Source organism: Xenopus tropicalis, chromosome 4, assembly GCF_000004195.4.
Source record: "Xenopus tropicalis strain Nigerian chromosome 4, UCB_Xtro_10.0, whole genome shotgun sequence".
In the NCBI taxonomy this organism is placed as follows: domain Eukaryota; kingdom Metazoa; phylum Chordata; class Amphibia; order Anura; family Pipidae; genus Xenopus; species Xenopus tropicalis.
The window spans coordinates 91,464,605-91,482,055 of NC_030680.2; the positions used below are offsets into that span (position 1 = coordinate 91,464,605).

The window sequence follows — 17,451 nt, forward strand, 5'->3', positions numbered from 1 at the left end:
ACACTTTTCACATCTGAATGTAACTCATGAATTAAAAAGGTTGGGAATCCCTGCATAAAAGCATGACTTTTGTATTCCTGTAAGTATAAACCTAGCAAATGTTTTTTTTTTCAGCATTTTGCCCTAACATGAGCCTTTTTGCATTTGTAGAAACATGACAACTTTCACCCATTGATAAGTAAGCCCAAAAAAATCTCATAGAAATGAATAGAAAGCAGTGGAATTTTACTGTGGTGAGCTCTAATTATACACTTCGATAAACCTGCCCCATAGTTTTCCTTTTAATAGTTGAATAAAGTACCAAGCCCTGCTCCAAAGCATTTATAGTGCAGATCACTCCGCTTGTGTGCATTTTAGTCAGCTGTATTTTTTTTTTTTTTTTTAAATAAAGGAGCTCCTAATTTTTGTGACTGTGTAAAGGTGTTGCCAGTGGTTAAAATGGTTTAAATTTTACTACTAATAAATCTACTAAACTACTAAAATCTTGGAATAGAAGAAATAAAATGTGCCTCAGGGCTGTGTTTAGGTCCTCAGCCTTCGACGGTAATGTGTAGGCGTTAGTCCTTCTGTACTTTGCATCCACCAATCACAGAGACTCCAGGTAACCCCCCACCCCTCAGCTCCATCAATAGATTTAGTCCCCAAGTATCTGTCAATACACTTCGTAAGTTTTTATTCCCCCAACTATTTTTATTAACATAAAGGTCCCCAAGCCCTCCCCTCCCCCCGTCCCGTACATGGGTTTAATTCTGATGCTTTGTCTGCAGTGTTTTTAGTAGCCTAAAAAGAGTTTTAAAAGGGTCTTCTTTTGCCCTGTAAATCGCCGATGGGATGGCATACGCGGCGGCGCGATTTTTTGAAGTCGCGGAAGTTTCTTCTGAAGGCAAATCGTGGCGCCACGTTTGCCATCCCACCGGCGATTTACATTCTAGCCAGTGGGATGGCATTTCGGGGAGATTAGTCGCCTGCGACAAGGGAGTTTTGTTGCGCGGCGACTACTCTACCCGTGTGTCACAGCCCTTAGGGAGAAGACACACGGAGCTACTAGTAGCTACCACTAAAATAGACAATGCTGATCATTTACTGATAATTGTCTCTATGTGTGTTTTAGCAGAGGCAATTCTCAGTATTATCTATGGCAGGGTATTTTCTGGCATTTAGTAACCATGACAAGTATCTGCTACTAAGTAGCTCTGTGTGTTTTCGCCCTTAGGGTAAAGACACACGGAGCTACTAGTAGCAGCTACTTGTCATGGCTACTAAAAAAAGCAATGCTTATCATTTAGCAATTCTCAGAATTGTCTATGGCAGGGTATTTTCTGGAGTTTAGTAGCCTTGAAAAAGTAGTTGCTACTAGTAGCCCAGTGTGTCTTCACCCTTAAAGTACTGTTAAAAAGCATGCCTGAAGGGGGAGAATTGTTTAAAAAAAATGAATCAAAGCATGTTCAGGTGAGAGTAGTCAGACAAGCGCTTGAAGCAATTCTCATACAGGGCAGTAGTAAGGTTTTAGTGCATTTTGGCTCTCCATGTTTAGAGTGCCAAAAAAGGGCACCTTTTGACTTATATATATTAGAATACAATTAAGGGTGAGTTGGGATTGTGGGCGTACCAGTAGACTGTTTTTTTCAGACAACTTTGAAACTTCAAATGCTGCATGAGGCAGTTACAGATTTAGATGAACAGTAAAGGGGTTAGAGATTAAGATAAACAGTAAAGAATCTCTTAAATCTGGAACTAGCCATTGGCCAGAGAAACACCTCCTACTTGTATTGGACATGGCTTTCCACAAAGAAGATGCTTGCTTCTCGTTAGGAGGTGTGATCAGTGTCCTTGGTCTGCTTCACAGCAGACAGTGTATTGACAAGTCTCACATGGACCTAAAGAGGAATGGAACACTGTAGATACACCTAAGTCAGCTCAAGGCTTAGAAATGGCACTCCTGGACGCTTATCTCTCCAGCAGTCCTCCTCTAATGTGCCATGACAGGCTTCTGAAGACAGAGAGCTGTTTGCAGTCACCACCAGGATTTGTTAGTAATTATTTTCACAGTGTCACACTGCTGTCACTCTCATGGAGAGACAGAACCTGCCTCAGGCTGCCTACAAGAGAGAATGAGCCTAGAAAAGAAACTGCTTGATTCACACGGTTCTCTGCATCCCACCTCTTCAGTCCTCCTCTGCTTTGTTGTTTGAACTAGAGTTTTCCAGCTTGCAGTTTTATTTATTTACTATTTCAAAATGAACTTACTTATATCCAGCTACCAGAAGCTATATAATCTTCGTGTTAAATTAACAATTTCACAAAAGCCTGAACCCCAATTCATATTCCCAAGTTCACAAAAGATCCCTTTACATTTATAATATGTTAGTTGCCTGCAGCAAGAAAATGAAATTCACCTGTATCTGAAATATCTCTTGCACAGCAACCATCTTTCTAACAAGCCCAAACAAACTTTTACTTACATACTCACACTGACTGGGTAGAAAAGTTGTACATTCTATACAATTTTTTTTTAATCATTGATATCTGTAGAAAAGACCTGCTACTTTATAGCCCAACCTTGTGCAGTATAGATGTTTACACCATCATCAAGCAAAATGGGCAACTCATTTAACGTCTTAAAGGATATAGGCTGTAAATAAGAAGCATGTACAGCTGACCAAAAAAAAACTACACTACTAGATTTCGTTAAGGTTTAGGGCACACAGGGCAGACAGGCTGCTTCTCTCCGCCTGTGTTTTGAATTTGCTCAAAACACAATAGTCTGAGATGCCCAAAACATTCCCTATAGGCTAGCATTTGATTAAGTGCCCCTTTAGGCATGAAACATGTAAGGCTTTTTTTTTTTTTTTTTTTTTTTTAACGTATTTTTCTTTTATCTGCATCATATTGTCTACGATGCTCCAGTTCTGTCCCAGCCTGATTAACTATGGAATGGGTTTGTAAGTGATTAAGAAAAAAAATCACAATATGCCTCCACACTAAATAATAGCATAAGAAGTACATTTATCTCGTTAAGAAAGCTCATATAATTATATGCTCATCAGGTTGAAAAAAAAGGGATAATTCCCAGTTTTTGGACCTTATAGGCCAGGGATCTCCAACCTTTTATACCCGTGAGCCACATTTAAATGGAAAAAGTGTTGGGAAGCAACACAAGCATGAAAAAGTTTCTTGGAGGTGCCAATAAGAGCATAATTGGCTCCTATATGGACTGTCCGCTTACAGAAGGCTCTGTTTGGCATTATACTTGGTTTTTATGCAACCAAAGCTTGCCTCCTTACATGGAATTCAAAAATGAACACCTGCTTTGAGGCCACAGGGAGCAACATCCAAGGGGGTGGGGAGTAACATGTTGCTCACGACCCACTGGTTGGGGAACACTGTTATAGGCTATAGTACTGTGAAGAGGGCTCATGTTAAAGCAAGTGCGAAATGCAAGGAACAAATTTTGTGAATCTATATCTAACAAAATCTTTTTTTTTTTTTTTTTTTTACCCAAAACGCATCTGCTGCTGCTGCCGCTAGAGCAACGTTTACGAAAGTGCATGCTATTTGCATCCACATTGGCAAATCATGCACAGTTTGCTGCCTCCCTTGCATCTTAGCACCTTATTCAGCAAAGTAAAAGCAAATGGCAGCTTTGCACAAGGCAAAAATGTAGAGGAGGATAAAAATATAGAGTCCGGTTATATTCTAGCCTTAAATCGCAAAGGATAATACACGTTGGGGATGGTTTTGCATTGTATGTGTATATAAATACCACACCTATGCCAAATGCACTTGAAAGCATTGAGCAATTTTCATATTAGTTTGATTTTTTAAATGTGTTTATGTTATAAAGAAAGATGATTTCATTTACAGGGGCACCCCTTACTGAATCCAGTTGCTAACCTGCTTCAGGCTGGTGTTCCACTTTTTGTAAAAGACCAGAGGCCAATTAGTATTATACAAACAAGTCACATAGAGTAACTGTGTCTCATGGTAGAGCTTAGATTGACTAAGAGTGTCCCACTTCTAGTGAATTTGACTTTCCTTGCATCTAGCATTCTTACTAATCCAGCCCAAGGGACATCCATATTGCAAATGGCAGCAAGGATTGCCTTTATTATTAGTGGTGAAAATTTAATTTTCACAGTTGTTACAAGCACAAGTTCCTACTCCTAATCTTAATGTAAGCCCAAAGGATGACACATTGTGGACAACTGTGGTATGGCCAATATCTTTAGGAGTGATATTTATAGTTGCTAAGCAACTGCTTACAAGATAAAAGGGATGCCACTTGGCTTTGTCTACAAGTGCTTCGGCTATTGCAATAATGTGCAAAATCCCATACATTTTAATTACTAGAATACACCTTTTAACCATGTGGTGTAAGAATATTTTGTGCCACTTGTATTTTGGCGTAGTTTTATAAATTACAATCATGACATGATTGAAGTTATAATTTAGAACTTCTGTTAAAGTAAAAGGGCAGATTTGTAAACTTCTATATTTAGAAAATTATTGCTGTTCAATATTTCTTCATATTTCTTTATTTTCAATTTCTTCATATTTCTTTATTTTCAAATTCTATTTTATACTTATTTTTCAGAAATATATAATATCCATGGTTTACCTGAAAGGGATTTTTATGGTGTACTTTTTTTTTTCTAAGCAAATGAATGTTTTATAGCTGTAATATTGGTGTGTAGGCAGCCATCTCAGTGCATTGTGTCTGAGCCTTTAGAAAGAGCCAGTGCTACACTTTATAACTGCTTTCAGACACGCTATTGTTCCTCCTACTCTAATGTAACTGAAGGAGTCCCAAGTCGGATTTGGATTTTTTTTTACTATTGAGTGGTTTTCTATTATTTTTTTTTTTTTTTTTTTAAAAACACGTTTTCCCATGACAGTATTCCTTAACCAAACTTTACTCTGATGTTGCTGGACTACAAATCCCAGAACAATTTAACATATAATGAAGGTTGAGGCATGCTGGGGACTTTAGTCCAGCAACATCAGGGTTGTATTCTTAAAGCAATATTGTCTATGAAGATTCTCATTCATCCAGGTCATGATATACAGTATCTAGTAGAATTAAGTCTAAAACAACTGGACTATTCTGAGTTTTTTCTTGAAAACGTTTCACCACTCATCCGAGTGGCTTCTTCAGTTCAAGTGACTGGTAGGGAATTCCCCGGTATTTAAACTCTTGATGGTAGTAAAGCAATATTGTACAATAAAACTTTTTCAAAACTTTTCCTGAAATCTCAAGCTCCAGCGACTGCATTAAAATGCAATAAATCCTCCAAGAATCCTACCTGATCTGTGTAAATATCAGGGCTGTGGAGTCGGAGTCGAGGAGTCGGAGGCAATTTTGGGTGCCTGGAGTCGGAGTCGGCAAAAAATGAACCGACTCGGACCCCTACTAAATTTAAATGGGATTAAAAAAAAAAAATAAAGCAAGTTTAAATGTCCCAATTCACAAACAGTCATAATTAATTACTTCTCTGCTATAAGAATAAAGCCCAATGCACACAGTGCATAAACGAACATGCTTTTCATTGACTGTATGAATGTATAAAATACATTAGCATATTAAAAACAGAGGAGTCGGAGTCGGAAGTATCAGAAACTGAGGAGTCGGAGAATTTATCTACCGACTCCACAGCCCTGGTAAATATGGCTTCACTTTCTTTGTTTCTGCATTTGGAGTTGGAAGCATGTAGAAAAAAAAATCATCACTATTTCTATATGCAAGATATCAGCTAGATGCCTTAAATAGTTCTGGGAATCCGCATTCTCATTGGTCACTTCTCTTGCACTTATAATGAGATTTTTAGTCAGTAGAATGCTCTGTGGTACATTTTCTTGCTCCTATAGTTACAGTTTTCAGCAACTTCTATAGCAAAACTAGGGGGCGCAGTGGGACAGCATTATGATTTGGTTAACAACGCCTTTAAGGGGCGGTGGAGGGATACCTACATTGCCCTTCCACTTCTCATCAATACAGCACTGACTAATGCAGTCAGTGCTAAATTTGTGGTGGAAGCAGTAGGTCTCTGTGGTCCAAAACGGAGTGCAGAGAATTGTGGCAGTTCCTAAACAGCACTTTTTTTTTTGCACTTTTCACGTTGTTTGGTTTTGTAAATTACTCTTGTCTTTTATTTGACATTTTTGTCTTTCAAAAACATATTTTAAGAACTCTTTGTAAAATTCTCTTTAGCCAGGGGAGCGGTAACGGGGATCAGGTATGGGCTGGGTTTTTTCCCGGTATCCCGGCACCCAGTCTGATTCTGCTTCCGCACTGATTAATAAACATGTGCCCTGTATTTTTACCAGCAGCAATAATCCGTATTAGTTGTCAAATGCAGGGTTAGGACAGAGTATGGAGGATCAGAGAGAAGCTGGGCTGGTGACCATTTAACCCAGCCACCCATCTGCAAGGGACAATTTTTCAGGCTCAACCTGCCAGACCTGTGGGTAAAAACGAGGGTCCTGCAGGTTTTTTGGGCAGACACATCACTAATATATGCATAAGACTGACATCATTTAAAAAAAAAAAAAAAATGTTATTAGAAATATTGTGCAAAAGACAGAATCTAAAAATTATCTGTTTAAAAGACGAATTCACAGCAGTGGAGTTTTGGTGTATTTGGCATGCCAGGGCCAATTTTAATTCCCAGTCCAGGCCTCGTGAATATGACAGGAAATTCGATATATTTATCTCCAGTTTTATTTAGTCTCAGTATGAACACTTTTGTGAATTTCCCCCTTTAAGAATTTTGTATAACTTTCTTTTTGCAGTCGAACATCTCAGTAACATGTTTTGTCACATGTTTTCACTCAAGAAGAAAATGCTAGAAAAGAGAGAATTTCTTAAACACCTGACAAAAAGTAAAAAGAAAGAGAATCTTTCTGCTCCACTGTATCTAAGGAGCATGCCGATTAAATTTTTGCAGTTATAGGTATTTCCAAAAATAGATACATTTAATAAAGCACACTGATATGCCTGTGCCAAAATATAAGTATGCAATAATAGTGGCACTTTTTCATGCAACTTATACTGCTATATGATCAAAAAACACCCAAATTACCTTGTTAAATGAGAGTTCTGTATGCGCAAAAACACATTTACAGATACATTCGTAATTTCGATTTTGAATGGTTTATGTAGCAATATGGGCAATAGACCCATAGTCTATAGCAGCTACAGAGACCCATGTTTTCATCATTGTGCTAAATGGTTTTTATGCGCTACAGAACCAGAGCAAATTTTGCCCACGCCCCTACATAACACACAAGAGAAAAAACAAAAAAAAATCCATAAATAAGAACAAAAGTTTGCATTTGCTATCTGTAATCTTTATTTCACAAGTATTACATTGCAGTTTTCTTATTGTGCATTTTGCATGTCTAAGGCTTTCTTAAGGTGGTATTTATGGTGCAAAAATGACTTTTTTGTAAGAAGTATTATTACATATAAATACAAAAATATGCAATCTTTCACTTCCACATGGGATTACATATGAGTACAAAGGTGAAATTGTTCACACAAAGCAAAAACCTTTCACAGTACACACATTTGTTCCCATTTATTTTATCCAAATAGACCTGAAGTCCTGGAGAAATCAAAATGCTTGAAGGCTTTGTAAAAAAAAATAAAAATATATATATAAAAAAAAATCCTTCACTGCCCTCTATCTAGCATGAATGAAAATCTGTGTTTTATGGAAAGTTGTATAACTTATGGGCAGAGCATTTTGTTTATAGTTTGTATCTATAATATTTGGGTTAAAGTCATGACTAGCAAACAATACTTGCAAGCTAAATATGTCTTCCACAGATTAAACCCAGCGTATGACAATGTCTTCCTTGCAATTGTACAAATAGCCATTGTCTTAAATAGTTTGGACACTAAACCACATGCTCATTGTAAAATAATAAAATTATATAAAAAAAAAAAAGCAATAATCCCAATTGAGATGGCTGTGTTGATGGTACAGTTCATTAGAGCTGGCTGACAGCAGATTGAGATCCCACTCTGTCTCTTTTTCCAGTTCCTGCTGTCATGTTTCCACTTCACGCGCAGTGATATTTAAGGCTGATGTGCCGCTTATAGACTTGTTGTACTGTGACAAGTTAAAATAAATAAATTCAGAAGGGAAAGGAGGGAAGGAGCAGGGCCCTCCTGTCACCTTATCTTCTTCTCTGTCACCCCTTTCAGTAATAAGCTCCATCTTATTATGCATGTGTTGTCCTAATTATTTATTTGATAAAATGCTGTCACTATAGATGGTAAACATGTGTACACTGTATAACAGTGCAAAGGAAAGTGTGAAAATGTTGACTGCAATTATATTTGATCTAAAAATAAAAATGTAGTGCACGAGGAACAAAAACTCAATATTAGATTAATCATCATTAAAAGCCATTCAGTACTTTCTGCTGTGGGTTAGTATGTGGTGATTAAACATGGATGGAACATGTGCTGAAATTTTAATCAGTATGATTTACAGCAAGATATTTAAAACAAGAAACAATACTAAATGACAGTGAATAAAATGTGGAAGCAGAACTTACCCCCTTTCAAGATTTGGTTATGCTGTTAAAATGTATTTATGTTTTGAAGGTGGGGGGAGACCATTTCTTTGCAGGGGCTGAAGATTACTGTGGGCAGCCTTGAACACATTCATTTTAAGCATAAAGCACTTTCCTTAATAAAAATGCTCAGTTAAATTTGGCAAAATCTTTATTATTTATTTATATCCTCCATCGTTCTTCTAAATTACTGCTAATATCATGGTTGGAAATGTACTTTTCCATATCTCTAATTATGTTTTTACGTTTTTAAACACTGATTTTTTTGTTGGGCAAAATGTATTTTCAAAAATAAAAATGTACAAAGTTTACATATATCGTAGATTTTAAATAAAAGTAATTCTGTTTATTAAAAAATAATTTGTGTTATATTTTTGTCAGTATGTGTTATTCTTAACCACGTGTAGAATATTCTTATTCTCATACTGCATACTATTAAGGGCTTGTACTAATGAGCATTTTTTCTGCGCTCCCCTGCAGTGGCATTCTCCTGGGTTCCACAGCAGGAGAGCACAGATAAAAACCCAAAAAGAGTTGGAGCCAAAATTTCAGTTATCAATATTTAAACCTAAAGATAGCATTTTAAATTGCACATATGCTATATGAGTGTATGACCCCGGGGCTTAATATCAGTTTAGGGGCACATTTAATAAGACTCTAAGTTGGATGTTCTTGAATTGCTTAGACAATTGAGGGATAATTATGGTTCTTTTTTTTTTTTTATTAACAAAGTTATGCTGTCCAATGTGACTCAAAGTTTTGCAATCCAAATTCCAAGATTTTTGAAATTTTCAACTTAACTTTCATCTTGTCAGCTTTGATCTAACGAGATACCATTAAAAATCAACAAGAAGTTGGTATTCAAACTTCTGAGATTTGGATAATCGTGTTTTAAAAATTGAGATGTCTACCTCTTGACACCTCATAAAGTGTGAAAATGCATGGAATTCTGTCATTTGTAAAAATTACTGCGATTATGCAGTCATTGCATTGTGATTGCTATTGTGATCATCCCAGTAGAGCTTTAGGCTAAGGGGCATTAGTTTCTGAGCTGTTTCACACTTGCACACTTGCAACATGCACATGCTTGCTTATCTTACCACCAACTGATTCTCAACAAGTTGATAGATGTATGTATATGTATGTATGTATAACTTTATTTATAAAGTGCCACAAGGGTACACAGCGCTGTACAGTATTACAGAATACAAAATTACACACAGGGAGGACAAGTGATATAATAAATAAATACAATAAATACATATATGTATATATAAGTGCCATCTGAGATAACTATATTTTACATTTTGTTTCTTATTTAAAAATCCGATGTGTGTCTTTTTTGCCACTCTAACTACAAAACAAAGTATTGGTGAAAATATCTGTGCTAGTAAAAACTTCTGCATGCCCAGTGTACTAATTCAGATTTTTTTTTCAGTACCGGTAAATAGCTTTCAGCTCCAGTTATATGTAAAACTCCAAAGTGTCCCAAGTTGCAACAGTGCTCCATACTTAGGCCAGGCACAAGAATTATAACCAGCTCTAGTTATTTGCCCAAATTTTGTATTAAACGCAAAAGCTGGGTACAAAGATCCAAATCATTGGGGCTTCCCTTGAACACAACTGTTGAAACTTAAACACATTTTAACTTTCTTCTGACAGCACATATTATCAATGAGAAGTTAAAGGCTAATTAGTTGATAATATTAGTGAGGATTTCTTTTGAGGCCTACTATATACTCAAGAAGTGTAATTTAGCCACTGTTAGGGCTCTGGCACACGGGGAGATTAATCGCCCGCGACAAAACTCCCTGTTCGTGGGCGACTAATCTCCCCGTGTGCCAGAGCCCTTTGGGGTAGATTTATCAAAATATGAGTTTAGAGGTAAATACATAAATATTACTAATTTTCTATTTATTCTTATGGGTTTTTAGAAAGCATATTTATCAATGTGTGAAAGTTAGAACTCCCCATTTGATAAATATGCTTCTAAAAATCCCATACGAATGAATAGAACATGGGTGAGTTTTTATGTATTAAACTCTAAACTCACATTTTGAATAAATCTTCCCCATAATATACAAAAATATATGCATATGTGTATATGTATATATTTCAGCTATTTCATAGGGTTCAGTTCTCAAAAGTAATTCAGGAGATTAACAAAAAGCATTAGAACCTAAAACTATCTGCACGGTCTATGCTATGAGATGAATGGTTCAGGGGACTTGATGACCTGGTGCCTACATCATTTATAAACTTCTGCTACCCCTTCTTCATGCTGCCTCCATCTCTGCAGATACCTATTTAAATGCTGAGCGGGTCATCTGACAGGTTCATCAGTCGCAGTAAAATAATGATCTCATAAGGGGTCAATGGAGGCCTAACACAGGTTGATGGCTTGTTTCTGCTGAACAGCTATACTGTCAGAGTCCTTTGGCTGCCTGTCGTGAATAAGCCTGGCACAGTTCCCAGTAGTGTATTCAGAAATATCAGAAATGTGTCTTTTTGTTGTAATTTGTTTATGCAGTTGTATTTGCGTGAGGCTTCTTTATGAGGAAATTTTTTAGCAAAATGTTACCTTTGATTTTACTATGCATTTTACATTGAATTTGGTCTTATGAGATCTATTACTGATGCTAAATTTAACAGGTAATAATTCTTTTATAATCAAATGTTAAAAGTGAAACTAGTGTGTTTTGTATGAACATGGAATTGCTGTACTTGTTTTAATCCTTCTCTTCTATTTTTTCTTTTAAACAAGACTTGTGTTTGTATATATGCCTATGACTTTTTCAAATTGTCACAATGAAAATCCCTACTTTATCGAATTGTCGCTGCGACAATTATAAAAAGTCAAGTTTTGTTACGAAACCCAGCGAAATCTGTAAAGTTTCGAGACAAAATAAAGAACTTAGAGGAAAGGGAAGAGATGTTTGCCATTGACTTCCACATGAACTCGGCAAGTTTAATCTGGTGAATTGTCAAATTTGGATTTTTGGTAGTTGCGTTTTTTTCTCTGCAACTTTTTGCACTAAAAATTCAATTTGCTTTAAAAAAACAAACAAACAAAAAAAAAGATGGTTAGTAAATATGCCTAAAAATGTCACATGATTTCAGAGAAATGGGTAACTGAAGGTGACTGTTTTGTACAACGTATATGTCAAAAAATGTTCTTATATTTGAATATTCAAATTAGTGTTCATAGTTTGTAGGTTATTTGGCCTAATCTATTTTGGAGTATTCCTAAAATTTTCTTTCACTGAACTTTCTACTTTTTTTTAATGGTTCTGAATTCCTAGCTATATCATATTGTAAATTATGTATTTTCAGCATTGCATTGTTAATTTACAGCAAGAAAATATAAATATTTGATAGCAATAAATTACCCATGAAGAGCTATTACTGCAACAAGCCCATTTCATTTAGATTTTATCTTTTATCTGCATCAGATTGTCTTGCTGGTCATATTTGTTAAATGTTGCATAGATAAGAATGTGTGTCATGAAGGAAGCTTAATTTTATTGGTAGAGCAAATGCAAATAAATAATACAAAAGCTATAATTGCATTCGGCTAAAAAGACACAAGTGAAGACAAATTCAAGCTCAGCTATATAGATTCACACAGTGCATTTTATGTCTCTCTAGGGAATTTTAGTGAGGTTGAAATCAGTCATATAAATATCTACATTGTCTACATGTTTTTGCCTGCCCCTGTCACCCTCTGCATATCTTTATTTTATAACCAGCACAGTATCTGTTCTGAAAGTGCCTAGGCTGACCCCATCCTTTTGTCTCTTGACTGGCTGAACCCGGCAGCAGATGGACATTAACCTAGTTTGATTAGTTGGGAGACGGCAGCATTAATTTTTGATACACTGGGACCACCTGAGAGATGAAATTCAATTACGATATGTTTCCTTACTGCCTCTTCATTTGCTCCTCCACCCCACCCCACTACCCGTCTAGGATTTTATTTTCTATCACAGAAAACCTATCCTAGCAGAACCTGTTGAAATGCAAAAACCCTATTTCCACCACTGACCCTCAGGATAATTAGGGTTAAATTGATAAGTTATCACCCTGCTGACACATTTTATCAGCTTATGTTTGCAGGAGAGGATACAATACAAAGGGGGAAGAGCAATTTGTGCCTGACTGTCACTCTCCAGGCCTAGATAAAGGTGTTACAATTTAGATAACACATTCAGTGTTATTTTCACCATTGTTGTTCAATTAGTGGTCTCCCCCCCTGTTTCCCGCACTTTCTTGTTCTCTTCACATCCTCCGTTGTATTTCACCTCATGCCATCTCATGATAATGATGCCCTGTTTAGTGTAAGAGGAGATAGGACAGTTGAGCTGTTTTCTAGCACAATATGTGGCCATTCATCATTACACCAGCACAGTGCTCACTTAAGGAAAGTGATAAGGAGTAGTATGCATTTATCACTGAACTCTCCTCCAGCTGGAATAATAGCTGCTTTAAAAATGTACATTTACAGTTTTGTCTAACATTTTCTAAATGTTTTTTTAGATTTAATAAATTTGGCAACTTCATGCCTGACTCCTTTGAAAAAACAATAGTAGTTGAATTAATATGTGTCGCCCATTTCATTACAGACCTCTTTGCCACAAAAACGTTACTATTACAATTTTATATATTTAGATAATTCAACCAGCTGGGAAACGTTAGTCTTTTTCAGGCCTGTACATACATTAGTAGAAGATGCCACATTAGAGTTTTGTTCTTTGTTTAAAAATTTTCGGTTAAATGTGGTTTTGTGGGATTCATACAAAAACAGGTTATACTAAGGGGCAGATTTATCAAAATGTGAGAAAAACCACAGAAAAACTCACCACTTTCTGTTCGTTCCTGTGGGATGTTTAAAAAGCATATTTATCAAATGGTGAACTCTTGGTAAGTACACTTCTAAAAATCCCATAGAAATAAATGTATGTATGCATAACTTTATTTATGAAGTGCTACAAGGATACACAGTGCTGTACTGTCTTACAATATACAAAATTACACACAATGAGGACACGTTATAATAAATACAAAAAAATAAGTATAAATATAGAGAGATTAAGTGCCATGTGCTATTAGACACAGTAGGAAGAAGGTCCCTGCCCCATAGATCTTCCAATCTAAATGGTTGGTAACATACAGGCACAAATTGGAAGGCAAAAGTGCACAAAGTATGGGCATTTGCCCTTAGTCGCATGACTAAAGAAAATAATGTTTTATTATCTAATAATGTAGAATAAATAGAAAGTGAGTGATTATTTCTGTGGTGTGCTTTAATCTCACATTTTGATAAATTTGCTAATAAGTGTCTAAAGTCAGTTCTTAACATCATGCTTTTTTTCTTTGTTCTAACAGGCTGCCAGGACAGTGTGAATATTTAGGACTGCAGGTTGCAGATTACTTCAAGCAGTGGATTAATCTGAAAAAGGTACTTTCTTCCTTTTGTCTTGTAATGTATTTGTCCTCAGGGTGATTTTCACTGTTATTGTCATTTGCATGGAAATTAAGTGGGATTCTTCAACCATCCGATTTCCTGGGGCTTGACAGGCTTCCTGTACCCTCCCTTTTACCAGTCTTAATCAGGGGTCCATGCCATGTAATTCACTGTGTTATCTGAAAGATTACTGTGTGTGAATGTGGCTTTTTCCTGACAGAACTGGTATTCGCAGGTATAACTAGGTGAAACAAATTTGTTGGTATAGTGTATATTTTTCATTTACCACCCCCTTTCCAAAACTCTTGGGACACTGTGTAAAATGTCAATAAAAAGAGATTGGGATGATTAGCCAATCATTTAAAATCTATATTTAATTGCAAACAGTACAAACAGAACACATCAAATGTTGAAACTGAGAAATTATATTATTTTTGAAGAATATATGCTTGTTTTGATGCTAGCAGCACTTGACCACATCATTTCCAAAAAGATTATAATAATTGAAATAATCAGGCCACAGGACAGTTTTTCCACTTTGCCTCAGTTTGGCCCAGGGAAGCCAGCAGTATTTATGGATCATATTTTTATATGGTTTGTTCTTTGCATGCTACAACTTTCACTTGTATTTGTGGATGGAGTGGTGAACTGTTTTCACAGAAATTTTTTTTTGCAAGTATTCCTGACCCATGCAGTGTACAGATATTTTTCCAGAATTTAATTATGTTGTGCACTGTAGATGATAAAATTATTTGCACTTTAACATTGAGAAAAGGTATTGTTACATTTTTACAATATTTTCCTGCACAGTGTTTCACAGAGTGGTGTGCCACTCCTCATCTTTACTTCTGAGAGATCCAGCCTCTTTGGGATCTGCTTTTTTTTTTCTTTTTATTTCTAGTCTTGTTACAGACCTGTTGCCAATTGGTGAGATGTTCCACTGTGTATGGAACCGGCATTGCACAATCGTAAGGCAAATAATTAAGAAACTATAAAAAAATAAATAGGTGATGAAGACCAATTGCAAAGTTGTCAATATGCACATCACCAAGATGTATGGTATAGTTTAAAGAGACCACTTTAACAATTTTTTTTTTAATCTCACTTAATGCTGAAGTAGCTGTAGTTTGCCATCTTTATATGCTGAATCAGGTGCTGGATATTCTTTTATAACAATAAAAAAACAAGCATTTATCTGTCACTTCCCTTATCACAGATGATAAAAAAAAGTTATTCTTTTACAAATACATTGCTGAAACATGTAGACTGAGTACCATATGTGAACAGAACAGTAGTGCAGTAGCCTTTGTGTCTAATGTACATTCTCACTGGTTTGTAGACAATTTGTAAGCGTCATGTGCTGTCAGAGCAAATCTTTGAGCTGATTGCTGGCCTTTTGCAAATGCATTCTGAAAGCACAGAGAGGCATTGTGCAGTTCACTGACCATTACTACTTGCCTTTTGAAGTTCAGTAAACTTTTGGTGAGAGGTTAGTAGCTTGTAGCTGGCAGACCAAGTAACTTGGGCTGTGACTTGGGTAATCAAGAGGTGGGCGTCAAGCCTCAGTACACACTACATTCCCTCTGTATCTTATTCTGTTGCCTGTAGGAGAAATTCATGCACATTCTCCAAATATATAGAGCTACTGGGCACAGCCAGTAAAATTCCACAATTATTCTAATGTGATGTGACATGCAATCACAAATGACAGATTAATGTTTAAGTTGGCCTTTCTACTCTTAGTTTTTTTTTGTTTTTTTTTTAATAACAGCTCCAACATACATGAAAAGAGAATACATACTCCAGTAAATGCACTGTGGTTCTCCAATATCCAAAAACACGTTATATATTTTCATAACGTTATGACAAATATATGAAATATATATTAAACTTGTATGTGTAATATTTTTTTTTAAGTAAAAGGCACACTATATTACAGAGAAAATATACATATTTTATAGAAGTTTAAACATGGTAGTTTTGTTAATTGTATTTTGTGTTTTTATATATGTTTATAAAAATGTATCTTCAGTGTAAATGATTTTGACAATATATAATCATGTAGGAGTTATCAGTATATAAAACATAATTATTTGGGCTTTGTTTGTTGTAGAGAATGCTATTCTGCAGTTGGTCTTGATTTTTTTATTTGTGGTTTTTTTTCTAGGGTCCAAATTACCCTAGCAACAGGGCAGGGGTTACAAATTAGATACTGGAATATGAATAGGAGTGGGTCTGAATAGTAAGGTAAATAATGAAAGTAACGATAAATTGTAAATTGTAGCCTCAAAGAATAATATTTTTTTGGCTGCTGGGGTCAGTGACCTCCTTTTAAAAGCTGGAATGAGTTAGACGAAGAAAGCAAATAATTAAAGGAGAACTACACCCTCCCTGGATATGAAAGCCCCCTTAACTGTCCTGCTTCAACCCCCCCTCACCTCTCCCTTATCGCATAGTCTCTAACTTTAAAAACTGTCCCTATCGCAAACCACAAACCACCTAAAAGAGCAGAGCAGCACAGCGCAGCTTTGTACCTGGGCGACATCTTCCCTTCAAGTGAACATTCCTCGGGTTTTGTCTATGGCAAGGTATTTTCTGGAGTTTAGTAGCAACCAGGAGGGTGTCTTCACCGCCGCGCGACTAATCTCCCCAAAATGCCATCCCACCAGCTAAAATGTAAATCACTGGTGGGATGGCATATGTGGTGCCGCGATTTTGACAAATCGCCGTGCCACATATGCCATCCCACCGGCAATTTACATTTAAGCCGGTGGGATGGCATTTCGGGAGATTAGTCGCCCGCGACAAGGCAGATTTGTCGCGCGGCGACTAATCTCCCCATGTGCCACAGCTCTAAGGGCTCTGGCACACTGGTAAATTGCCGGTGGGATGGCATATGCGGCGGCGCGATTTCAGTGAAATCACAGAAGTTTCCTCTAAAGGCAACTTCTGCGATTTCACTGAAATCGCGCTGCCGCGTATGCTATCCCACCGGCGATTTACATTTTCGCCAGTGGGATGGCATTTTGGGGAGAATAGTCGCCCGCGAACAGGGAGATTTGTCGCGGGCGACTAATCTCCCCGTGTGCCAGAGCCCTAAGGGTGAAGACACACCTAGCTACTAGTAGCAGCTACTTTTTCATGGTTACTAAACTGCAGAAAATACCTTGCAATAGACAAAACCGAGAATTGCCTCTGCTAAAACACATGTAGAGACAATTATCAGTAAATGATTAGCATTGTCTATTATAGTAGCCACGACAAGTAGCTCCTACTAATGTATTTTTACATTCTTAAAATAGCACTAAGATTTTCAACACAAAATGAATTGAATATAGTTTTACCACCCCACAAAAGTACATTTTAAGGTGAACTACTCTTTTAAACATGCACTCTATTAGAGA

General features: G+C 36.5%; 1 protein-coding gene across 3 annotated transcripts in view; it reads left to right on the forward strand.

Moving 5' to 3' along the window:
- Positions 1 to 17,451, forward strand: part of eri3 (ERI1 exoribonuclease family member 3) — a 195,741-nt gene that overhangs the window by 53,394 nt on the left and 124,896 nt on the right. For all 3 annotated transcript variants that reach the window (XM_002931440.5, XM_031900941.1, XM_031900942.1), the window contains exon 6: positions 13,969 to 14,041. In XM_002931440.5, the coding sequence (XP_002931486.2) occupies positions 13,969 to 14,041 (73 nt within the window). The remainder of the gene's footprint in view (positions 1 to 13,968; positions 14,042 to 17,451) is intronic.